A 27864-nucleotide genomic window follows, 5' to 3' on the forward strand; every position below is an offset into this window, starting at 1 on the left:
GTGAAATACATTGTAAGTTACACCATAATTTCATGAAATTTTGTATTTAAAAAACCAAGAAAGCAAAATAATTACTGACCCACATCTTAGCACTACAAATGCCAAAATAATAATGTAGCCATATCACTGCATCTTGTTATTTCTTCAATATTTTGACTGAAATTTATCAGTCTTGCTCATGAAATGAAGATCAGATATTTTGGTTAAGATTTTCGAAAGAAAAGTGGACAATGAAAAATTAAAATTTGCACTATTAACATACTGAAGATGAAACATGCTGTTCAATGAAGTTATCGGTTAAATATCAGAGGCAGATGGTGTCAAAAAACAAAGTTAGGCCCAAGTGCATTTAAAGTTACTATCTAGAGGATTTTTCCAAACAAACAAAAAAAAAAATATATCCAATGTGCTATATACAGTACATAGGACATTTTTACCTTATTTCGGAAAACTCACTGTATATTAACTATATATATATTAGGAAATAGTATTATTTTTCATATTTCAACGAGGTGACGATGACCACATTTACATTACAAGTTTTGTAGTACTATATATCTTATTTTCAAAATTTAGTGGAAAGATGGAAGATGGAGTACAGAAGAGCGAGTAGCAATAGTAGAATTTTATTTCGCTAGCAATTACTCAGTTATCACTGCTCAAAGAAGGTTACATGCTAGGTTTGGCGTGCGTGCAGCTCCTTCTCGGAAATCAATTCTGCGATATGTTGAATCCCATACAAACAGAGGCAGTGTAAGGGATGCTAAACGTACGGATAGGCATAGATCTGTGCGCAATGCAGAAACCATTGGAAGGGTACGAGCTGCAATCACAAACAGCCCAAAGAAATCTGCAAGAGGGTTGTCATAAGAACTTGTTGTGAATAGAGAAACAGTGCGCAACATCCTGAGAAAGGATCTCAACTTTTTTGCGTGCATAAACTTCAGGTATCCCACAAGTTGAAACCAGCTGATTTCAACGTCGTTAGGCGTTACGCAACTCTATGATTCGATTGAACTTAGCCAATCAGAATTTTGGAGAGTCTCATAATGACCGATGAAGTACATTTCCATTTATCCGGTTTACGTGAATACACAGAATGTGAATATAGGGACTAGACAAAACCGGTGAGATTCATGAACGCCCTTCACATAGTGACAAAAGTTACTATATAGTGTACAATATCACAATCATGAATAATAGGTTCATATTTTTTTGAAAACGAAAACTGTGTTACTGTAACTGTTAATGGCGATCGTTACAGACAAATGCTTAGTTTATTATTATTATTATTATTATTTATTTATTTTAAATTCCTGAGTTACAGCGTCGGAACCCCGATGTAAGGGACATGTTCTTTTCAGCAAGACGGTGCAACAAGCAACGCACGTCTTGAAACAAGGGAAGTATTGCAACAGTCATTTCCCAATCATGTGATTTCTCGCTTTGGTGACACTAAATGGCCTTCCCTTTACCCAAACTTAACTGCTCCACATTTTTTATGGGGCTATTTAAAATCTAAAGTCTAAGTCAATAAACTAAACAACATAGAGGATCTGAAAGCTGCCATAAAAAATGAAAATCACTTGATATCAAATGATACACTTGCAAAAGTTACGGACGACGTGTTAGTTCGTTGTAAGAAATGCACACGATTCGGGAGAGGAAACCTGAAGTTTGTAACTTTCAAAGCATGGCAAAACATTGTATGAACATTTTCATGTGTCACACAACCTACTACTTCAATTTTATAGGTGAAAGTTTCACACGAATTAAATTATACTAAATATAAATGTGATCATTGCCACCATGTATTTTGAGAATAAAAAAAGATCGCTCCCGAAGTGAATTTACGTGCTCGAAGTCAGCACATTCTTGTTTTAAATACGTGCTTCTTCAATACTTAATTTTGGATTTCAGACCAAATAAACACGCCTCTTTCTGGATAAAATGGAAACCCGATTCGGATTACAATAATTATACAATTTTAAAATCTTCTCAATTCTCTCCTAAAAGATCGCCACGATTTTATGATCAAGGCTGCCGACTTCCAGCCGAGATACTAAAAATCATATACACAGGATATAGAGAGGAAATAAAACTTAGCCTTTGGTTCAAAATGTCATAGGAAAGTAGTATCAAATAACAGTTTACAATGTGGTGTGCAACAAAACTGCAATATTCTCTTGACATTTATCAGTAGTCTATACATTAAGAATTTCCATTTGCTCCATCTCTCTTTTCAGAAGAATAACTTCTGGTTCTCAAATTCAAAATTCACTGTTTTAACAGTAAACGTAATTTCATACTCTTAATCACACACAAACTATTACTACTATATCTGGAAAACAAATTTGTTTGTGTTATTATATTGACGATAACCCTGAAACAAAATAATTCAATTACACTGCAAAGAATTTATTTTTAAATTTAAATATTAGCGTCAATATTACAAACAACTTATTCTGTTTACGAGACATTTCGATAACTTGTATTCAATTGTACTCAGTCTGTGTTCTGTTGTTGTTATCACTATGAACCTAATGAGTTTATATACATAACACTTTCCTCAATACTTTTAACTATATTTATTTCTTTTTCCCAAATCATTAATAAAAATGCATTTAGACTAATTACCACACATTTCTTGGTTTCAAATAATTGAACGTAGATGTTAATCTCGAGGGAAAAAAATGCTTCACCAGTACTGCAATAATGTTACATATTTTTATGAGTAGAAAAGTGAATTTTGTAACGCAACGTAATGAATCAAACACATCAGAAATGTACAGACATATATTATTATTATTATTTGCATTAATAAGCTTTACTGGCCTGAAAAATCTCCTTAAAGCAACTTTTGTGTATAATTACATTCCAGAAAATTAGAATGGCCAACCTCAAAAACTTAACATCATGTTCATGCATAAGCAGTGAAATTGGTAACTATATCACGCAGGATTAGTATCAAACATGTAAGCTTATGAATAGGGAAAGTACCCTTAAAACTCAGAATATAGAAAAGACGTTCATATAAAGTTTTTCTAAACAGACGATCTGTCTTTGGTAACTAATGGTGTAATAAAAAACATACACGGAGTAATATTCCTCTTACAAAAATTAAACTGATATCTTGCCTTTGAAACTTATGGAGAGAGAAAAGGCACATGTATTTATTTATTTATTATTTTAATCTAAGATTTAGGACTTATCTTATTTGTGCTCTTTCTTCTCATATTACCCTTATTATATTTTTTACAATGAAATTTACATTTAATCGCTCATTTATGGGTGTTTTATATATCTTGAAATAAACACTTTCATAATGGATATTACTACTAAGCCCATCGCGTAAAGTAAACAAGTCTCTTAAAATACACTATTGGTACAACCATACTATTTGTGTGAAAATCTACTTTCAAAAACTATAAGCACCATTGACATTTGTACAAAATATGTCACTATTTCATCTAGAACTTTTTTGTTTTCCAGTTCTCGATTACTGGTACCAAATCTCATTTATTGCTTGTTTATTATCTGCTTTAACAGGTGAGTGCTGAGAGAGCATCATGCGCTACGCAGTAATTGATGAATGCCCATTCTACATTCAGCGTTTCAAATGAAGATGATCTCAGTCTTTGTAATTTATCACAGATTTTACACTGGCTTTAGTTCATGAAAAATAATTCCTAATAAGTAGAGATTCTAAAGTTTACGACATAATACACTTGTTGAACGAATGCATACTTACATATTAACAGTAACATTTGGAGTATTTCAGAAACTGGGGTTGCAAATTTCACTGTATGTACATTTCACTTTTATCAGGATAAGACCGAAATGTCTAAGATGACCGAAATCGTCAAATGGAAGAGAGGATACAATAATCAAGACTAAAGGACAAAGAAATCGTGAAGCGCTCAATAAGCACCATATTCCAATATGGTGTCCAATTTAACGCTTCAAAGCTGTTTCTGTGCTTTATTTCGCTTTTCTTTCTACCTTTTTTCTTTAATCTTGTATGAAGAAGAATTTAGCGAAATCATCATTTCTTTATTACTCTTCTTGTAATGCTTCTGCTATAATCTGATTAATTAGGAAGCTGGTAATGAAGATATCTTTAGACATGGCAAGAAAAAGATCGAATAATAACATAACGCACGATCTCGCGAGGTGGCTAACAACAGCAATCAGGATTAGATAGGCTTGGCATAAAATAGGATCCAATATTCTTCCGGACTTCTTCAGCCACACGAAGGTGAAAGTATTCTGGAAATGCTAGGGGAAAAAAGTCCAAACAGAAGAAGAAAAAAAATCACGAATAAACGAGACGGTTAGTTAGTTTAGTTTTAACGAATGTTTCGTTTATGTCAATCTTTACGACTCACCAGAGATAAGTACTCAGGGTAACTAGGAAAAGAGAAATACCTACAAGGCGAATATGGAAAAAGGTAAAAGAGGATGATACTGTGTTTCCTTAAAAATAAGAACCAACCAGAAAATAAGCCCCATCATATTTTTTTAGATTGCCCTACTCCCATAATAAACCCCACCCAAAGCTCTCAAAATAAAACTTATTTTCCGCGTTTCTCACAGCAATCAGAGCACGCTGGTAACAGTTATGCTTCGAGCTGATAGACACAGTGTTTCCTGAAAATGAACCTAATCCGCTTTTTGGGCAACAAATTAATATAAAACCCGGTCTGATTTTTGATGAAACACGGTAATAGAAACGACGACAAGAACCGGGACATACAGACTAAACTAAAAGTAATCAATTCTGGTTTTAAAATATGATATGCTTGAAAATTTAAAAGGCATTCTGCAAGGAATATTTTCTGATTGGGTCATTATGTTTCTTATAAATAGACTTATTTTCTCTTGGCTGTTTTTTGGGCACGGAAATATTCTTCCATTTAAGCAAGTACAGAACAAAAGGATGGCTATTATTATCATAGAATATTTATTGCATGGATGGACTGGCATTTTCCTTTAGAAAGAAACATTGCTATTTCATTGACAAAACGCTTTTTGATGCCAATGGTTCGGATTGTACTTATACTGGTTCACACTCAGACGCAGGAAAAGGAACAAGGGAGAAAAAAGCACAAATAAAAGGAAATGAGTAAATCCCAATAAATGATATAGGAGGGATCATACAGATCATCTTCAATCATGCCATTATACCAAACCGTATCCGACCCACCCACTAACCAAGCACGTTATAATAGGTCTGTTTTATGTAGATCACTTCGCTTTTTTCGTTTTTCGACTAATGTCCGGCCACATACATAGTATAAATAGCCAAGAACACAGAAAATCTTTCGAACTTTCAGTAAGGCACTACGCCGCATCAGTTAAATATGTCCCTTCTTTTATCATTTACCATGTTGCAATAACTGTAATTTCTTTTACAAATTTCCCTACACAACGTAGCAATGTCACGGCTCAATTAACGTTAAAATTTACTCTGAGCCGTGAGATACAAAATTATTTCCAGATTCAAAGACTACAAGAGATGCTACTTCGCGAACACACATCTTTTGCCTAGAAGATATAGAATTTTCAGCAGAAATCTTGGGTTAGCGATTCGCAGGATTGCTCGGGATACTGAAGGCGGTCGGCTATTTTACCCGACAATCCAGAGAATAGTTTCAATAATAAATGGATTAAGTACAATGCATAAATTCGCTTATCCATTAAAAATAACTTTCGAATTATTATACAAAACCACAAATCTCTGGTATTGACATTTCAAGCGAAAATAAAATTTGAGGCAACAGCATCTTCAGATATATATATTCATTGTGTTTTCTAATAGTTGGAAATACTCGTAATGTTATTGATCATACATTCTTTCTCTCTTATCCTCCGACTTTTTTTTTTAACTATTCTCTATTCAAGAGTGTTTGCACGGAGCGACTTGCAGATGTCAAAAATATTCTCCAAATTCACTTTTTTTTTCTTTTTTTCTTTCTTTCTTTTTTTTTTTTTCTTTTTTTTTTTTTTAAGCAGCTGCTTTAATTTTATACGATTTAGCAAGATTCTACAGCACATGAACATTGACTAATCCAAATAGTAGATAGAATTGCATTTCGTTCAACTTCTGTATTATGTTCAGCCTTTTTAAAATTAGCGATAGTTTTATATATATATATATATATATATATATAAAGAATTATATAAAATAAAACCGACTTTGTAATAGGAACATGAAAATAATGGTTACAAATCTAGACATGCATATACATTAATAAGACATAACATACAAACTTAATGCCCAATTATACAAACATTACTTAGAAAATAAAATACCAAAGATTATTCAATAAAATAATAATACACATAAAGCAAAAGATGATCCCAAACTAACGAATAAATTTGAACTATAGAAAAAAAGAACCATAAACTCTCTTAATAAATACAAAACAAAACAACTATTATCTACTACTAGTGACTAATTTCACTATTCGCAGGGTATGAAAAAACAATACATTTTTGATACTATACTTACTATTTTCTCTTAAATTCGAAACAGGGATACAGTATCCATGCGATATACGTATCTAGCGTCAAATGAGGTGTGCATTTTGAAACTCAGAAGAAAAGTTAATGGACTGTTGATAAAACAATGAAAAGTACCGATTTGTAAGTACCGAAAGTTATATGTGATGTTAGAAGCTCTTACGTGCTTATGACTTTGATGTCTGTCGCATGCCTTGAAAAGCAGCTACAAGAGCGTTCCGACGTTAAGATGTTACATGATAACAGATATAATCTTGATATTGTGTATGTTAAGGATATTTAAAGAAACAAAATCATACTGGAAAGCACCACTGCAGAAAGTGTGTCTAATACTTTCCTTACAAGTGGGACAAGCACCGACATAGTGTGTCACTTCTTGACCAAGTAGCGAATGCTCATGATTTCTATGCATTGATTCCAGATACGATCCCCGGTTGGGATATTTGCATGGGATGCAACTAGAATAGTGGTACCAACTCACTTTAAGCAGTAGGTCCCCTCTCATTGAGCACCAGCTGAAACGGGGCGTTAAACTCCAAATAATCAATCAACTACCGCAACTGAACGCAGGAGACCCAAATTTGATTCCATGCAAAGTTACGCATTGTTTCTTTGAAATGCAGTGTAGTAATGAGACTTTATTTATTTTCTGTAAAATCCATTCTGTTGGCATTCATTTGAGCTGTAAAAATTAATACAAACTATTTAAATGATATAACAGCTGACACTCACAAAAATATGTTTCAAGAAAATGTGTGACTGAGTCATCGATCAAATTTGTAGAAATATGTCACCCAAACATAAATAAAATTGTTGTAGGAGCTTTAGCTAACGCTTCATCAGACAGGAAGACGTAGAAATACGTGGAAAGGAATGTGAACACAGAAGTAAAATCAGCTCTGGCGCTATTATAGTTTCCAGGGTCACATATATAGAGTAAGTTGCACAAACTTTTCCAGCAAAGTGTGAAAGAACTGACAGAAAATAGAAAAATATTTTTCTGAACAAAACTGTAAAACGTTACGAGAAATTATATGATTTTCCTCAAATTATGAAATATTTCAAAAGCTTCACTTAATCCTATTTTAAATACTCATGACCTTTATAAAACTCTTTTCAATAACACTGGTAATAGAAAAAAGATAACTTACACAATAGAACAATATAAGAAATCTCATAAGATGGATATTTGAACGACGAAAAAGCAGCAGCATTGAAAATATGTAGCATTTGAGATACCGTACTTTTGTGAATTAAAATCCATACGCGTTCCTCGTAACTTTTCAGTTTTAATAACTTGTTAAAACATGATTTTTCTAGGTGTCAGTAACACATATTTAAATATTTCATATTAACTTTAACAACTCTAATGATAAAAATAATCAGTTTTCCCCAACGTCACCAGAATTGAACTGAAATAAAATGAAATAAAACCCTTTAAAACAACACCAATAAATTATAGGAAATGTACATGTAAACCAATACACACACTCACAAAGAAAAAATGGTAATGTGGCAGCATAACAGGATTAATAATTTTCTTGTTAAGTGAAATTAAAATTTTATTTCATACATGCTGCTGATAAGTTAACTCCGCTTTATTACGTTAATTAAATACAACACCGACTCTACAACACGTATGAAAGAGGCGCTGTGGAATGAAATCCTTGGAAGCCTGTATGTGTGGAATGTTTTAGAGAATGTTCTCGAACATTCTTTTTTCAATCTTAAATACGTCATGAATGTAATCAAATAATTAAGTAACAATAAATCATGAACTGAGGTATAAACAAATTTTCGAAGAAACCTATTGTAATGGTTAATAAGAATGTAGAAATCGTCATGTGAAATAAGTTAATTTTGTCCATAACAAAAGACTACTGAAAGAAAATTTATATAATTCCACATATTCATTCTCTTGTTCAAGATCAGTTTAATTGTGATGAAAGTGGAAATATTTCTTTCCTTAAGTGATAAAAATTTCATACACAAATGTGAAATTGTAACAATGGCACACGGAAACTTTGAACCTAAATATACTGTAAAAATTTATTTTAAGTACCAATTACGATATTTGCTCCAATTAGTTTCTAACGACCATCTTAACTAATACAAATAAAAACATATACAGTAATTTAAGGTTAACTGCATTAGTAAAGAAAACACACTGTACACACAATTTTTGTCATCTTCTGCCTTGATATGAAAACTGGCTACAACTTTCAATTCGCATCTTTTGTTGCTGGCTAGAACTTTCAATTCGCATTTTTGTTGCTTCGTACAAGTGTCAGTCTTAATTCTTCGTTTCAATGATGTAAGATTTATCAATGAGATGTTTCAGACAATATTGCATAAAATATTATGTAAACACATATGCACATTGCAAACATGGCCAATATCATCACAGCAATGTCCTGAAAGAAAAAATACTTTAATATCATTTCCGTTCAAAAGAATCACACACAATTATTTTCCATTATTTAAGAAGTTCATGCATCTTTTAAAATATATATATCAGGTGTTCTAAAAATGGCGCCCACATACAACAGAGCGCTATTACCCAGGCCAAACAAAGTGAAAATGCTATATAATGATATACCCTCCGAGACCTCCTTTAGCCGCAATGGAGAATTAAAAATTTTCAATATGTGACAACGTCGCGAATTAATTTGGAACCATACTCCTTGAATCCATCAAGACGTTACACCGGTTATTACGCTAATAAATGGTGCTAGCGTCAATGTCTATCGACTTTAACTGCCATCTACAAATAATCAATGTAACTGTTTGATGAACTGGTACATCTCTGAGGTCTTTTACCTGCGATATTGCCACATACTGCAATTCGCGTCTCCGAAGGAGGATCCGAAAGGTATACAATTATATATATATTTCGCTTAATTTTGACTTGTAGAATAATGGTCTGTAGTCCATGGGCGCCATTTTTAAAACACTATATATATATATATATATATATATATATATATATATATATATATATATATATATATATACCAATCGATAAATCTCATTGACCTGAACAAACCCTCATGCGTAAGTTTTCGAAAAAAAAATGATGAAACTGATACTGCAGTATACACTAGCCAAGCTCTTCATTATGACACTAGTAAGATGGCTGTATACAGCATGGTTAATGAGATATAGCCCAAAATTATGATTATTAACTTGTGAACTTTAATTTTTTGCTATGATATTGTCCAATGCTAAAACACATAACAATCGAGCTAAACAAAATTACATCTTAGAGGGTAAATTGCAATGCATAATTTTCATGAAAGTCGAGAAAAATGAATGTTTATGGCATCGAAAAATGTGTCGTTCGTTGCCAGTCTCATGCAGTTAATAAGTTTTTGTTCTGCCGAAATAGGTTATTTATTTATATATGTACTGTCTATGAAAAACATCGCTGTTAAGTAGCAGACAGATTGTACCTATTGTTGCTTGAGTTCTCGTGACAGCGAAACAGTGATATAGCCAATCTGGAGCTGCCACTCCCCTCAGCCAATCACAGATCTCCATTCATAGCTCCGCCCCTAAGTAGTCACTATATATATATATATCCACGTATCTACTGTTTCTTCATCACAATCCCTGAAGATGAATACAATGTCTGGATTCGAAACGTCAGATGTCAGTACCTTCACCCGGCTGATAGCTCGATAGCACTTACTAAAGTCACGTCCCCAGGAAAAATTAAATTCTTTCTTCAGTGATACATATACTCCTAACACTGACACGACGCACTAGTATTTGAAATGGTCGAGAACTGGTATTCTGGAACGTATCAGCTAGTTAAATTGTGCCATCTTAATAATAATAATAATAAAAAATAAAAAAACCCGCTCCGACGAAGTACCTGAACTGAAAATCGTATTAAATACGTACAGCAAAACATTGCATTCCTTTACAAATACATAAAAAGCAAATTATTACACGTTGATACAATTATTTTACGTATTATAAGTAAACTCTTGGAGATGCCGTACTATGATAGGATGAATAAACGAGTAGCCAAACAACTTCGGGAAAGGATCCAAGACAGAAAAGAAAATTCTAGGACGATGAAGTCATAGCACATCGTCTACAATAGCAGAAGGAGGGATACACCAAAAAAAAGTTTAAATTAAAAATTATTACATAATTATATAACACGAACAATTTTAAAACACAAGTAAACAAATAAATGAGAAAAATAGCTAGGTATTTGAACAAGCAGAAGGGAAGAATATGCCAAGAAGATCTAAACGGATAAAAGATTTGAGTGTTTTGATATGCATGTTAAATACCAATAGGCAATAGCAATGAAAATAATGGAAAGATAAAGAGAAATGTGTGAAAAATATTTAACATGAGTTTACGGCTGGGAACAAAAATAAATGTCAAATAAAGGGATGAGTAAAGAACTTCTATATATACTATAAGTTCTATAAGTTAAGTCAAAGGGGGAACGGGCAATATGCTGGGGCATGGGTAAATAGGAATTTCGTTTACACTCTGCAGGAGTTTTGCTGATTGATAATGCATACAGAAAAAGTTTAAGCTTTACCAATAGAGAATATATTTATTAACTTAACATTTTACTTCCAAGTGTGATAGATATTACCGGGCATTGAGGTTTTATAGGATTTACGAAAAATAAACTACACAGTAGACTTAATTTGTGATGAGTAAAGCCGTACAAATCAAAAAATGAAAACCTTCACGCCTATTGAGAAATACTATCAAACTGGATTGTCCTCTTCGCGTTGCTTCATCTGGATTTACACACACGTATTATTTCAATACAGCTCAAACTTCATGTTCGAGATATTTGAAATAACCTGTAATTACCTTATATACTGCGGGAGCATTTTCCTTCAATGTTGCTTTTGTTTTCGTATCCCGAAGATTTTCCTTTGTTTTCTTGTAATCCTGTTTTCCTGTAGGCGAAATAATAATGAAATTAATGCGAAACGTTCACTTAATACATATCTGTTACCAAAGTAAAGTATAACCCAAATCTGAAGTGTTTTAAGTTCAATCTTTTCGAAAATACATATTTCAAAGTATTGATGCTTTATATGCTATCTCTCTTTACTTTCTTTAACTTTATACACAGCATTGATGCACACCTAAATTAAATCAATAAAATTATAAATATTAGGTTGATACGAATGAAAAGCTCGTCCCAAGTGTCATTTCCAAAGGCCAAAAATTTGAAAATTAAAACACTTTGTTAATTAAAATAGTCGCCGTCTGCAACTATATACTTTCACCATCGTTCAGTCAACGATTGGGTTCCGTGGCGAAAGAAGTCTGGAGTCTGCAATGTGAAGAAGTCTTCAAGTGCATTTCACTGCCTGATCGTAAGGACTTCCGTTCCAAGAAGTGCTAGAAATGCCTCAATGTGCTAGAATTCGTAGTCAGTAGAAGAGACGCCAGGGTTTAGGATTTAGAATTCTGAGCTTTCAGTATCTATGCCCATGTTAGCTCATCACGTTTGAGGGATGACGTCCCTCGGCAAACACCCTATCCGGGCAAAGGGAAAGAAGAAAGGAAGTGGCCTGGAATCTATATGTTAGGTACTACCCCGGCATTTGCCTGGTGTGAAAGAGGAAAACCTCATTCAGGATGGCTGGCCTGAAAAGCTTTTTACACTTTTTCGACCCAGTGCCCCACCGGGAATCGAACCCGGGACCGCTCGCACCGAAGGTGAGAGCGTTAGCGACTACGCTACGCAGGGCCACAACAGACGTGAGAACACGGTGAATGAGAGAGGTTTCATATTCCAACACATGGAGACCTGCACCGTCCTTTGATCGACACGTTAGACGCTTGACTTTAGTCCATTTCTGTCTTGGGACGCTAAGGTGAGTTTCATTCGCACCAACCTAATAATAATAATAATGTAAAAACAGTAAAATTAAGAATTATATATCAAATAGAAGTAATAATAACAGTCCAGATGTTGACGTAGTTAATACTGAATAATATAATAGCATTACTTGCAAGCCGAGAAGATATGAAATTTCGAATTACATGCAATGAATTTAGAAATCATCATTCAATTTATTACTTTATGCATAAAAATAACGATAAGCTATGAGGTAAAACGATCAGAGAACAACGTTCACCAAACAAGGAGAAGTTAAAATATTAATTCGGCTTTCTTAACACGTACTTTCGTTGACAACTGTACAAAATGTATATGCATATATAATTACAATAAGAACATGGTGACAGCAGGATGTTTATAAATTTCCACCTTACGTACTTACTTATTTATATGTATAGTTCGAGATACCGCACATTGGCTACTTTACACTGAAACACGTAACAACAGTTTGAAAACACAAACAGAATTCAACAATACAATAATACAAAAAATAGCAATGTATCAAGAAGAAAAAAAAAAAAGTAACAAATATTTACAAATTAATTTTGCTTAATGCGGATGATCGGAAACTTTTACTTTTTACTTTTATTACCCTTTACAAGATATTATAACACAAGTCCCAGTCAACTACATCACTATATTGTACACAATTAATGTTGAATTAATCAATTGTTCATGGTGGCGACGATCTTGTTAAACATATTATTATCCATAGTACTTTTGATGAAATTTGTATTGTTTGTTATAATTTTAAAGATTAAAATGTAAAAATGTTCACACTTCACAATAACCACCGTCACAAGTAAAGGAATGTAATAATTATCAGATACATGAATTTAATGTATTAATAAGTATTGCATATAATATAGTCTGTTATTAATATAAAGTTCGAAATTGTAAGTTGTTTCTCAGTTATGTTCTGCAGTAGGTAAAAAATGTCGCCACTGTTTCAGTTGGAACGTATGTTCTTCATTTTTGACAAGATCAGCTACACTTATACAGAAACTTGTTTCCACGATCACACACGATCTGGCGAAGGGTTTATCAGATGACAATCAGCAAATACATTTATGTGAATTACCGGAAGTGGAAGGGAGAGTTCAGAGACTGCACAGTCTGTCGAATAATAATAATAATAATAATAAGACAAAGAAGAAGATAAATTACAATAAAAATAAACGCAAGAGGAAAGCTAAGAAAATTAATGTCATATTTCCACAGTTACTCGGAGTACCGGGGACTCTAACCTCAATAACAAGGAGAATAGTGGAGATACTGTTATTAATCACAAAGAAGAGAGAATCTTGGAAGACAATGTGTGTGTTATTAACGGAAAATGAAGATTTAAGAAAAGAAAATGATCGAATATTAGGACTATACAGGCAGAATGATGAAAGGTTTGAGAAAATTGAAGATGATTTGTCCAACAAATGGAAGATTGCTCTAAGGAGAGAAAAGAATGGAATAGGTGGGAAGATAATTAATGTAAACAAACTGAGATTGAGTTTTCGAAAGGAGACTTCAAAATTACACAAATGGAAGAAGGAATATACAAGTTGGAAAATGGTTTGCGAAGGACGAGTTAGAAAAGAGAGAGAGAGAGATCACACTATTCAGATGGTAAAGGAGTGCTATGAAGAAATGAAAGCGGAAGAATATTCTTAAAAGGTTAGTCCTGATAAGAAACTTAACAGAAGATGTCAAGCAGTTCAACTATCATAAGAGGAGAAAATGCTGGGCGGAAAATACTTATGTGAAGCACTGTCTCTTACTGAAGAAGAAGTAGAAGACTGTTGTTGGGGAATCAGAACTCTTAAAATTAGACTGGTTTGAAGCAGAATGAATACAATATGTATTTACGAATTGGTTACAGCTTTATGTATTGGGAAATGTTATAGTATGATCTATTAGTTTCTTTGTTATTAAAAGTGTTATAAGTATTAATTTATGTTTATTATTATTTATTCTAATTTCTCGACTTTTTATGACTCTTGGTCGATGAACATTTTCTTTCTGTTTATCTCTCACCCTATATGTATATATGTACTGAAATAAAAGTAACAGGTAAATATTTACGGTAGTATAGTGAAACAAAGAAAGAACATGGGCAGTACATGAGCTCAATAAGTATTCACCTTACTTTTGTGTATCCTGTTACGGATTTGTTCACAAAATTATAATAAACACCGAATTTTGTCTGACTGCTATAAGCATTATCAGAACATAAATAAGAACATAAGGAGGTTCATTTGATATAGGGTTGATTAGAATTAATTATACAGATAGTAACTATACACACTGGCAATATCTACACTAGTAAACACACATGTCGTGAGGTTTTCAGTGCGGGTTTCCACAGTGTACAGATCTGACGCCACTGTACTTCTTTTGTGGTTAATGATGAAGGTGTCAAATCAACACATTAGGAGTTTTTTGTTGATATAATAAAAGTTTCTTGTGCTTCTCTTTCGACGAACGATAAAGATTTTTTGATCACTTTCACTGTATCAATATTGTGCTATTTGAAAGGTCTGATATTGAAACATCGTTATATCTGGCATCAGCAACATGTTTTCTCAATTTGCTGTATGCCTTTTCGTCATGTCTATATAAGTGTCTTGCCTCATGCATAAGACCTGCGAAATCCAATAGACCAGTGTAAAAATTTTACACCATGTTAAGATTTCCTCTATAATTTTTGCAGACACTAATGCTGTTTTAGGCATTATGTCTATTTTTAGTATCTTCTCGTTTTCTACTTCCACGAATTTATTTTATTTTATTTTTTTTTCACACGCAAAAACTAAAGTATACCCATTTCTTTCTCCGATGTTTAACAAAAAAAAATATTTCTCTTGTTCTTTCATTGCCACTGGAACGGATTCTGCGAAAGAATTTCTTCCACATGATAGTTTCGTTTTGCTTGAGTATGGCAATTTTGCGTGTATGTATTAAATGCCTGCTGTATCGTTGCGGTATACTTTGGTGTTCAGCTTGTTTGATTTTCTTTATATATCCAGGTCCAGGAAATTTATAGTTATATAACCTCTATTTTTTTTAGCGAATGCAGTACTGGTCCATGTTGAAACCGAAATTTTAAAAAATTGCAAAAGACTACTGATTCGTGGACGGTAGATTTATTTACAAGGTGCTCAGTCAAAACTTCTACATAGCACCAAAAGCACAGGCTTAAGATTTGTATACTGTGAAAGCTCATACTGGAAGCCTCAAGATAATCGTGTTTATTAATGTAGATATGCCATGTATACAGTTATAATCTATATAATTAACCCCATTCCACTAAACCTTCTATTTCTTACCTATGTCCTGACAATGCTAGTAATAGTCAGCAGGCGTTTAATATAGCTTTCTGAACAAAACTGCAACAAGATACAGAAGAGCAACATAAGTATCTGTTGAGTTCATTTAAAAAGACAGCTCTTCAAGCGGTTTATATTAATACTGACTGTAACTTGAAATCAAGCGTACGGAGCACATTATAAGATGAATTTAGCATTTTCAGAGAATATCCAAGGGAATTGTATTAATACTGCTGAAATTTCAAACGAATTTGTTGATTTCCTTCCAAATTACTTGAGTCTATAAAACTATTGTCTTATTTCCTCTAGACATGTTGAAGAAAACTAGTTGATAATCACATCAGAAAACAGATGATTTGTAGAAATGAGACAAAATTCACTTTTCATACATTATGTGGAGTGATTATCAAAATAGTGTTTGCCAATTCTACGAAGCATTGTGTTGTCTGATGTGACGATTAATTATATTACTTTAAATTGTAGGGAAAAAAGGCAGGTACTCAGTAATCTTAAGTAGTCCGGAAGAAGAATGAATTTGTTCGAAATATCGGCAATATCAATTATGACTATTCTTTCGGAGGATTCTCTCTAAGTACTAAATTTATAATGGATCGTCTTTACTCAAGAAATACATAGGAAAACAGAACTTCCTTCACCGTGCCCACAAGCAAGTAACTCTTTATCATATTCCCTAGTATTCAACTTTCTGGTATTTCGCTCACTTCGTCATATACTTTTAAAACCATTTGCACACCATCTTACAATTAATCCATAGTTAACAATCCACAATTTCAGTATTGAAGTCCTTAAGTATTAGAGGACGCAGTAAAGTTCACCTCCACCAAATTTATAGTTTTATTATTATCTCATACCTCACATCAAATAAAATTAATATCAGAGATCGTACCAATCTGCTTCCTATATCGGTCAATAGGCGTTGAGGAGCCTGTGCTATCTTTGCGATTGCGACCCATTTTTCAAACTACAGTACCTCCACTCACTCCCTAAAACAAAAACAAAAACAATATAATTTCTCACTTGAAAAACTTACAGATAATATTTATGCTATATCTTTGTTTTACGCAACAGGAATGCACAAACAATGGAACCATCTTCCCTCGCTATCTCTCTTGCATATAAATAAATGAAATTTATTTTTTTTTTTTTTTTTTTTTTTTTTTTTTTTTACTGAAAATCGTGAAAGATAGGATGGAATTCATTTTGAAAATTTAGGCGATAGAAATGGGCAATCAAGATGTTAAAATTGTACTCTGAAAATTACAAGTAGTACGTGCGTCAGCGCTAGGACTATATATGTCACTATTAGAGTATATAAGAGGAGCATTAATTAAGTTATCTACCTAGAGAGGATGGGAGGGGCAGACCATAATGACGCTTGAGACGCACGCAAAGGCCACTGTGGAGAATCCCGCTGCGCAATTTAAGGTCAGTCGGAGCAACGCAGTGGCCGTGAGCAAAGTGTTTTTTCGTGTTACAGCGCGTAGCGAATGTTTGTGTGACGGTCCAGAAGGTTCAGGCTGCCATTGCTGACCGTGGTTTCCAAGTGTTGAATCATCGTCCCTACAGTCTGGACATGGCCCCTAGAGACCTGAAAAAAAAACACCTGCGGGGACAACGTTTTTCGGACGAGGCTATTTTCCAGTAGTTTGCAGGCCATGACAAAGATTTCTTTTTCCCTGGAATTTCTTCGGTGCCCACAAAATGGGGACGGTGCATAGACCTCCATGGGGACTACATCGAAAATCAGTGATGACCAGATCATTCCACCCGCATTCTTTCCTGTCTAGGTAGATAACTTATTGAACGCCCCTCGTACGTATTTTAGAAATGTGTGTGCCAGTGTTTGGAGCAAACAACAATAGATATGATCTACTACTTAAGAATGTATCTTTTATATATGCAGTGCATTGTTTGATAAATACAGTTACAGCAGAATAAAAATTTATCAATTATTATCGGCAACAAGAGATTTTCATGATTTTCTCGAAAACTACACATGAGAATTCACCCTCAAGCTTGTCATTTAGCTTAGCTCGAGGTCTCGTGTCTGTTCGATGTCTCGTGTTTGCACAATATTATACTTAAACAAAAAAAAAAAAATAAATAAAATAAAATAAAATTTACGAATTAATCGTAATTTTAAGTATCACATTAACCATGCTATATACTGTCCTCTTGCTAGCAGCACAATGAAGAGCTTGGTTAGTGTGTACTTTTATCTTAATAGGTCGCATAATTACTGTACAGCATCAAGTTTTCAGTTTGAAAAAAAAATGTCGAAAACTATTCACCCAATATCGTTTAGCTCAGATAGATTAAATCTGTCGACTGATATACATGTCTCATCTTTGGACAATTTTCTTTATGCGTGAAACGGTAATCATACTGCAGAACTATAATCCAGACCAGTGGTATCCGATGAAACTGGCGATTATATATTCAGTGTTTTCAACAATTGTGCCTATTTTTATCTATATATATAAAAGAGAACGTACAAATCCTTTGTCCGCTCATCACGCTAATACGGCTGAACCAATTTCTTTTATTTTTGGGGGGTTATTAGGATTTGGACCCTAGATGGTTTTTATCATATCACTTTAATTTTCAATTACCAGTGTCTTGAGATAATTGACCATTCAGGTGTCCATTACGTACAAATCCTTTGTTAGTTCATCATAGGTATAAAAATAAACGTATTTATATGCAACCCGCATGACCGTGTCACTCGGCGGGTTAACATACATGACAGGCGTTATAATGGTTTTTATCATATCACTTGAAAGCGAAAAAGTAAAAATTATCTAAGTAACAAAGTTTATTGCGTTCGGGGGTGACCGCAGCGAAGCGGGGCGGGTTAACATAAATGACAGGCGATATAATGTTAACATTTACTGCAATCTTCTATGGTTTTTATCATATCACTTGAAAGCGAAAAAGTAAAAATTATCTAAGTAACAAAGTTTATTGCGTTCCGGGGTGACCGCAGCGAAGCGGGGTGAACGCTGCTAGTTATGTATATTGTAGTTATATAGCCAAGATATTCATGTTTTATCTAAACTTTCTTGGTCAGAATTTAATGTTGTTATTATTATTTTTTTTTTTAAATAAAAATTTGATTGAAAAACTTTCCGTGTTATTTATTTGCCTATTATTTGTGTAAACTTTTCATCCCGATGGCAGAACTTTGTATTTCTGCGATAAGCTTCTGTAAGTCAAAAATTTTCTGCAGCAATTCCAAAATAAAAAATCAAGATGATACTATCATACTTTTATTACAGCGTTACATGGCAATTATTCTGCACAAGCGCGGCAGATTTTCTGCGATCACATCGCAGATCGCGGCATGTTCTGCTATGGGGCTTTTCATCCATGGTATTTTGAACTGAAGTTCAACTTAACAAGACCCTCATCTGAATAATGTTCAAGAAATATAATTTTAAAAAAATCTAGGTGAGTAGTCAATTAATTATGGTTCTATACACTCAATAAGTAATTAACAATACCCTTTAGCAAATCAAAATAATTTTTAATTTCCTTGTAGATATTACACCAATCATTAAATATAGAGCAACGACCTATGTTAAATACTTACAAAAAAAACTATTTATTTTAATCAAGTTATTTTTTTACGAGGAATCCGAATAACATGTACTTCTACCGAGAATCCAATTTAGAACCACGAGTGTTAATGACAAGAGGTGCTTACATTGACGTCATCTTATACAACCGCACACTCACATCGTTATTTGAACATTACAATTACTCAACGTTATGCTCACTTCACATCTCTCACATGTTCACTCAATCTTACACTTGCATCATTTAGTCATCACGCCACTCAACCTCATGCTCAAACCATTCCGACAGTACACTTACTTAGTCTCATGCTTGCTTCATGAGATTGAGGTCAGCTAAGTGTGAATTTCAAACCTGTAAGTATTTGGGCATGCAGCAGAGAAGTAATAGTGCAGAATGTTTTAAGGAATCATTTAAAGTTTTTATTTTATTTATTTTTTTTAATTGACAACCAACTATAAACTTACAGGGAAAATAACTCTGTCTAGTTAAGTGAACCTTGTAAATATGTTGTTATTCGCTCTCTCAAAGATTAAGATAAGATTATTCGCTCTCTCAAAGATTAAGATAAGAATTTTCAAGCTTAACATGTTATGCTATAACTTTTAACGACATGCTGATGTAATTCGCATTCGGATCCTGTAGTACACAGTTCACATTTCAATTTACAATCGAGTGATTCCACTGGAGGCACTGCTGTGATAACTTCGGCACGGGTTAGCACACATACATATGTGGGCTGAATACTGCACTACTTTGCACATATAGGTCTCATTGGATTTCGCACTGAGTGAAGACTCGGGTCAACCTAGGCTGGAGTCCGAGTGCAAAAGCGTCTCATCTGGTAAGAACGGTCATCCACCATTCCCCTAACCAGACCTCGCACTGATTAGGGAAGTACCGATAGCATTTTTTCAGATACCGATACTGAAGAGGCTGATACTACCGATACCGATACTTTTGGACACATTATACTGATTCTTATATATTATCAGGAATTTTCAAAATAATGAGATGATCAACATTGTAATAGGGTATATTAGATATAAGGCCAAAATTTGACATACGAAGACAAAAAGCAGAATTTCATATTAGGCTTCACACAAAAGATATATTTCTTCTAAATTTAATCCAGCTCACATAAAATGAACTACGAGGGCGAGTCAAAAATTATCTACACTTTTGTCATAACTTTTCTTACATTGCGCACTTTGTCTTCTGTCCTCGCATATTTTATTGTTATACTGCTGTGGTAATGCTGTGAAAGTGTGATCTTAATTCCTCCATTTTTCTTCCTTCTGTTGCAGATATATCATGGCTCCTCCATTAGAAGCATGCACCAAACAGGAACAACGAGCAGTGATTCGATTCCTCTGGTCGAAGGGTGTCAAAGGGTTAGACATTCATCGCAATATGGGTGATAGTGCACTGTCACGTAAAACTGTGTTTCTGTGACTCGAGAAGTTTAAAAGTGGTCGAACAAGTGTAACGCACATGAAGAGGGAGCAGGAGGGCCATCAACCTCCACTACAGATGACAGCGTTCAGCAGGCTCTGGCAAAAAGGCGAATCACTATCGATGAGGTAGCAGCTGCTTTGAACATCATTCATGGCTCTGCCCATCAAATCATCCATGCGTGGTCGCCGATTTGCCTCAGATTTAGATGTGCAAAATGCGGTGCAAAAGTGGCTTCACGACCAACCGAAAACCTTTTATTTGGAAGGAATACGTAAGCTTGTTTACCGTTGGGCCAAGTGCATTGATAAGGAGAGAGATTACGTAGAGAAATGATGCGCATAGTACAGGGCTCATAGCGGTCTGACCTCTTGTAAATAGTTGAAAAGTGACCAAAAGCATACGAAAAAGTGACCAAAATCTCATCATGCCCCGTTTTCCTTTGTCAATTTCTCCATCACCTCTCTCTTTGTTTGTTGTTTTGTTTCATCTTTTCTTCTTTGAGCTTCCTCCTTTCTTAGGTTTTCTAAGTATGCTTTGTAGTTACGGTAAGCAGACTTAGCAGATGTAAGAAGCTTCTGAGTAAGTGGAACCAGTTCTGGCCTATTTCCGAATTTCTTCATCCCAGACATTATATTCAACTTAGCATTGAGAGCATTCATCACCTACTCTTAAGAACATCATACACGAAGCATAACACGAGACGAACATGATGAACCACACAAACACAAACACACACACACACAACGTTGAGTGTAGCGTTAATTATCACGAGAGAAAACTAAAAGACTATTATAATAGAAGAAAGAATAGACACAGAAGGGTTCTCAACCCCACCTTGACAGCTTAAGCATCCACCAATCATCTACTGTGCTTTAGAAAGAATAAAACCTGAAGTGAGAATAAAGCTGACTGTTTTACATGTGGCAGCAAGTACTGAAGCTTTCAGAAGAGTAATATGTAACACGTTTCTGCCTTTTCCATTCATTTTTCTTAGAAAACTGCTAATGCAAAACATAAATCACACGAAAAAGTCACTTTACCTCCCAAAAGAGTAACTTTTAGTTAAAAAAGTGACTCGCTATGAGCCCTGATAGTATAATCCTAGCTTTATGTGAGTAAACTGTAGAATGAAAAGTGTAGATATTTTTTGACTTGCCCTCGTAAAAAGCAGCAAATACTTATATTGTGTAAACTTAATTCTAAGTCAGTGATTGATATTTAGAGTGACAATGTACTTTGATAGTTATATTGCATTTACTAGTCTCTATTACATACACATAGTGGCGGCGACTGGACGTTAAAAGAGGGGGGAGTAAGACGTGAACTGAATATTTGTATATCAATGTTAGTTTTCCTGCTTGTTTCTAACACTTTGTTTGACGAAAGGTTATATAATTAATAGGATACTATATTTTCACTTAAAATATCGTATTTTATTAAATTGACAAGAGCAACGCAAGTAGGTCCTAGCCCTTTGTACTCTTAAACAACGAAGATCTAAGAAGAGATTTGATTCCTTGCTCATGGACATCTTAAAATTCTGTCTGGAAAATTGTGATTTGGCCAGTGGCCAGTTAGTTAGTGGCCACCGGTTACTATTTGATACCAAAATGTTTACCATCCTCTTAGGTATTGATCAACACCAATATCATCTCTCTATGACTTACCGTTCCCAAGATATTGGCCAAAAAGTTCCGATTTTGGAAGATTTAAGAAGCCATATCTCGAGAACCGTAAGTCATAGAGAGATGATATTGGTGTTGGTCAATGCCTAAGAGGATGGTGAGAATTTTGTTAACAAATAGTAACCGGTGGCCACCTCATTTTCAATACATATACGGTGATATAAAGTGACAGTGGAATATAGCTAATTCAACAGATCCCCTAATACGCAGGTTCTAAATATGTAAATGTATTACATATTGAATTTACTGAAATACATTTAATATACAATTTCATACAAATTTCGAAAAGAAAAAGAATATTTTTAAGTTCGTTTTGGCAATGTTCTTCGAGCATTCTCAACTGTTTCTTTGTTGTTTTCTGTTCCAAAGAAAAAAGCCAACGAAAAGGGCTTTGCTGTGTCTGCGAAAAGGGCAATGTTGTGTCTGCTAATAAAGAAAGAAACATTTTTTTCTTTCACCACCAATTTATAACTGCGGAATATCATAAATGCGGTACGCAAAACAATGAAAAAGGTAGAAGTTGATTCTTATTGCTCTCTTTTTAATCAATATTCCTTACTATTAGAAAGAAGAAAATACATTTTAGGAACTGTCAATTTTTGTGCAATTAAAGAGTAACTTGTGAAAGACTTTCCTTACTTTGCGAAATGCTCTCTCAATTAGTTTCAAAGCGGCTGACTAACATATCGAGCCCTTGTAAGAAGAAACGAAAGTACGCTGGAATTATTGCGCTCCACAAAGTTAATTTTGGGCCATTTTTTTGTGGCAATTGAAACGCAATTCATGTAGCTTTCTTAACTCCACGGGAAGACAAATAACCAATAGGCCCCTACGTACTCACGCCACGGCAAATATTATATCGTGTCATTTTTTTCTATGAACCAGTAACACGTACAAAAACTTTATATTTCCAAACGAAACTATATACATTAAAGGGTCTCTTCAAAAAAGCGTAGGGGGGCAACTCCTCTAATCGCCGCCCCTGCATACATATAATACAAACGGATTCTACCGTTATAAATTTTTACTGTTTAAAAAGTTATGCGTGGTGAACCAGGTGTTGCTGGGTCTGCTATCCTGACCATGGACGCCCGAAGGAGGAGGGAAGGGCGGGGACCGGATTCTTGGCTCAACAAAGTGTATATGTGATATAGCAAACCACGTATATTAACCCTTTTAGGATCTCCACTTTTTTATGTAAATTTTAGATTTTCACTCAAACAGACACTGTTTCCTTACTATTTATCGTAGGATCATGGTTCATACGTTTCTTTCAGAAAGAGCATACTTTTCAACGGTACACTCCCTTGTCCGTATTGTACGCCATAAACGAGAAAATCGGAAAAACCGGGAGTTCGAAAAAGATTTTTGTTCAAACCGGCTTGGCGTGAACCGACTTGCCCGGGCTTGGGTTCACGTAGGAATCTGAATTTAAAAAAAAAAAAAAAAAAAAAAAACCTTATGTACATAATACGTGTGCAAAATTTCAATCTTGCATCTTGAAAATTAAGGTCGGGAGAAATTTTTGAAAGCCTGAAGGTAACTCATTTTTTCATTTTATATATATATACAAGGGCGGATCCAAGGGGGCTAAGGGGCTATAGCCCCCTTGACGCTCAGGTTTACACTGGATAAAATGGGCTTCAGTCCTGTTTTACACTGGATAAAACGGCAAACTATGGTTTAGCCCCTCCCTTGATCATATCCTGGATCCGCCACTGTATATATATATAGTGGCATATATATATATATATATATATATATATATATATATATATATATATATATATATATATATATATATATATATATATATTAAAGTATTATATATATATATATATATATATATATATATATATATATATATATATATATATATATATATATATATATATATATATAATACTTTAAAAATGTACTACGTCATTAGTATTTGATCTAGAGTCATGCTTTAAACGCCATTTTCTTCAGTATAACGAGCCCTTTCCAACGGTACAACTCACATATCCGTATCATACACCTAAACCAAAAAATTCGGGAAAATTCCGGAATATTTTTTGAAAATCCCGACAAAACACTTTGCTCCTCTGGCCCGGGCCTGGGTTGATGTAGGGATATAAAACAGATGTAACATATAAAAACTGTAAAGAAACTAAATTTTGTCAAAATTTAAAATTATGTACGAATTCACAATTGCACAATTGAAGGAGCATGATACTCCAGATGTAAAGATGTCCGTCGCCATCTTGTTCCCCCCTTCACTTTTTACACCCATTTCTAAAAACGCACGTTTTTAATTAGGTATAAAATGTAAATTTTTAATTAGGTGCTTGTCACAATATTTCTCCAAAATTCGCACACCTATTCTAAATTTGGACACTGTCCATCTTTTTTTTTTCCTTCCTTTCTATCTTGTCCAGCACTGCATTTTACAGTTCAGGAATCATAAGCCCGCTCATATTAAAATATACAAACCATTTCGAAATACCGGTTATTTAATTATGATTATGACAATCCTACACTTGATACACAATTTTCCGTTATTTTAATACGATTCTCAACCAGGGGCGTCATTTCAGACTTCACTTGGGAGGGGCAAGAGCACCACTGACAAGAATCTCACGTTTTGTACTAGTGTATTAGTATACAATCTACTAAAGCATATGCACTCCTCAAACTCTTGGGGGGGGCAATTGCCCCCTCCTGCCCTCCCTAAATGACGCCCCTGTTCTTAACCAAAAATGTACAGATCGAGTTTAGGCACACCCAGGCCCGTATTTAGATATTGTGCGTCCCTGTGCTCTAAATAACTTGCCGCCCCCTCCGAAAACGACAAATATTAGAGTTGAATTCATAGTTTTTAGGGTCGCTCAGATGAATAATAAGTTTTAATCCAATTCATCTTCAAGGTCATACTCCACTTCCCAGAGAGGAGGCGAGATTTTAAAAGTCATCGAAAATGGCAGTGAACGGCCAGTATTATACCCTGGCCAGTGAACGATGATTTCTGACAGCTTTGCACAAGGCCACGGCGAGCGAGCAGAAGACAGCAGGTCAACCAACCTTAGGCTCAGAACCTGTCGAGTCTCCATGGTAACCACCACACATTGCCAAACTTTCACTCACCCCCTCTCACCCTCAATGAGGAAGCAGACAATTCTACCCTTGCGCGAGAAGCATATGGCAACACCGCACTCCTCAGTCGTCCTCGCGAGCTGAGCTGTCAGAAATCATCGTTCGCCGGCCAGCGTATATTGTTGAATTCATAGTTTTCAAGGTTGCGGAGTTTAACAGTATCAGCTTTCATGATCTTCACGTTCATTCTCGCCCTTGTGAGCGAGAGGATGATTTTTTAAAAATAATCAGATAAGCTAGCTAATTAGTAACTGCTGTAATTAGAGCGAATTAAACACAATAACATATTTTCTCGCGCTTGCGCGGTATTCTGCGGGTTGCTACTTTTAAATGTTACTTTATTGTGAATCTTTAAAAAAGAATCCTGAGGGCTGCGGTGGCTCAGTGGTAGAACGTTCACCTCTTGTACATGAGGTTCTTAGTTCGATCCCACCTTGCGCCAAGTGAGCTTTGTGGTGGACAAACGCCGTGTATGTTTGTTTTCTCGAGGTTCTCCCATTTTCTCCCACTTTCTTCATTCCACCATTTCATTCATCCTCATTATCACCGTTTCCTTTAACCCCCGCGGCATGATCGTGGGATTAAAGATTTCATTTCATTTTACAAAATTAAAAATTTTGCCGTCCCCTAAATTCTGCCGCCCTGCGCTCGAGCACAGAGTAGCACTTACCTAAATACGGGCCTGGGCACACCACATTTTGGAAAATTTACTGATAAAATACAATACTTTGCGTCTAAATACATGCTTATAAGGAACAAATTTCTGCAGGCAGTAGAACCAAATAGTAATAGAGGTGTATTATATGTTTACAAGTGTTTAGAACTGTAGTATTGCAAGTGTGAAAACATTCAACTGCTATGAATATTAATCGGTGTTGCTCCGAACCCACCTATTTCCACAACTCTCGCTTTCCAACATACCCATCATCGCTGACGCTCCTGTTCCCGGACGCTCAATTACTTTACCCTGTCCTGACTCTTTTAGATAGCATGTGCGCTTTTGTGGCCACCTAGCAGAGCTTGGATTGTGTTTTCTTGCATTATAGTTTTTATCGCATATTTTCAAACGCGTACTTGAAAGAACTAATTTTTCGACAATTACTACCGGTAGTTTTGTCACGTCGCCAAGCGTAAATCTTTTAGAAGACAATAAGATTACTGAAAGAATTTTGTGTACCTATACTTAACGTGGACGGGAACGATTATATATTTTTCCAACAATTTACCACGCAGTTTTACTACACGGATCCAGTAGTAGCTGAAGCAGGGATAGGAGTAGAAACGGGTTAAAAGCACCGCAGGGGTTCGTTGGGTTCTGTTCTCGACATAAAATGGGCAGACTTCAATAATTTTGGGGGGGGGGCCTTGTACAATCTGTGGATCCGTATAGTAAAATTATACCCAATTTAGAGTGATGCGCATTACCAAAAAAGGTAATGTCGCCGCATTGACTACTTTTTATACATATTCTGTAGTTTCATATTACGTTTTTTACAACCACTATGAATATTAAAATATAATTCCATATACACTATTTACTTTTCTTCCAGTTACTAAGCATAGACTAAGAATGTAGTATTACGTGTAATTTCTCACTAAAATTCTTACTTAAATGGAAAACGCCAAATCCCCATCCTCACAGTGTTGCCAGACCGATCAGTTGGAAAAGCAGAAGATTCGAACTTAAAATTAAAAAAAAAAAAAAAAAAACAGGTGAAAGCAGTAGACACAGAAAAGTTGCGGCATTTTAGTGCAAATGCAGGGGGACCAAAACATTTGCCATTATTAAGGGGACAGCAGTCAAAACAAGAGGTCCAGAATTCATTATTACTTTAGTTTCAAGATAAAACAATACATAGAAAACATAAATTTGAATTTTAATTACTTCAAAATAAGAGCTGAGCAGTAAGTACGCCAGAAAATTTTATAGGGGGGTGTTCAAAATAAAAGGGGGTGCTCTCAGAATAGTGATATAGACCTACATTTTTAAACAAACTCAAAGAAAACAGTATATTGTGTTACGCAACTATTAGCATCATTTATGGAGCTCAATCTGCTAAAAAAAAAAAAATAGTTGTAATAGGGTTATTCAAAAACAAAGAACAGATTTCAAACATTTATTTATTCCAAACTACAAAAGATAGAAACATGATTCGAACGTTACTTGATTAAGATAAGTTTATAATTTAAACAGCCCGGATAGAAGTTCCAATCACGTCCGCATTGGCGCTATTGTTTGTTGTTGTTT

General features: G+C 34.6%; 1 protein-coding gene across 4 annotated transcripts; it reads right to left on the reverse strand.

Annotated features, from left to right (window-relative positions):
- Positions 1 to 6171: 6171 nt before the first annotated feature.
- Positions 6172 to 27299, reverse strand: LOC145674898 (triple QxxK/R motif-containing protein-like). 4 transcript variants are annotated; one of them, XR_014129063.1, is made up of 4 exons: positions 27225 to 27299; positions 16614 to 16745; positions 11377 to 11465; positions 6172 to 8939 (listed from the first exon to the last, which is right to left on the reverse strand). XR_014129063.1 is itself a non-coding variant. In XM_081745158.1 (4 exons), exons 2-4 carry the CDS (start codon positions 16713 to 16715, stop codon positions 8850 to 8852), a joined length of 246 nt encoding a protein of 81 aa, XP_081601284.1. In that variant the 5' UTR covers positions 16716 to 16745; positions 27225 to 27299; the 3' UTR covers positions 6172 to 8849. The 4 variants fall into 4 exon arrangements, 2 of the variants coding, with proteins under 2 accessions (XP_081601284.1, XP_081601291.1); XR_014129069.1 differs by having other exon boundaries at positions 27156 to 27230; XM_081745158.1 differs by having other exon boundaries at positions 16649 to 16745.
- Positions 27300 to 27864: the final 565 nt, after the last annotated feature.

The sequence above is a fragment of the Thermobia domestica genome, chromosome 2, assembly GCF_964235325.1.
Source record: "Thermobia domestica chromosome 2, izTheDome1.hap1.1, whole genome shotgun sequence".
NCBI classification, from domain to species: Eukaryota; Metazoa; Arthropoda; class Insecta; order Zygentoma; family Lepismatidae; genus Thermobia; species Thermobia domestica.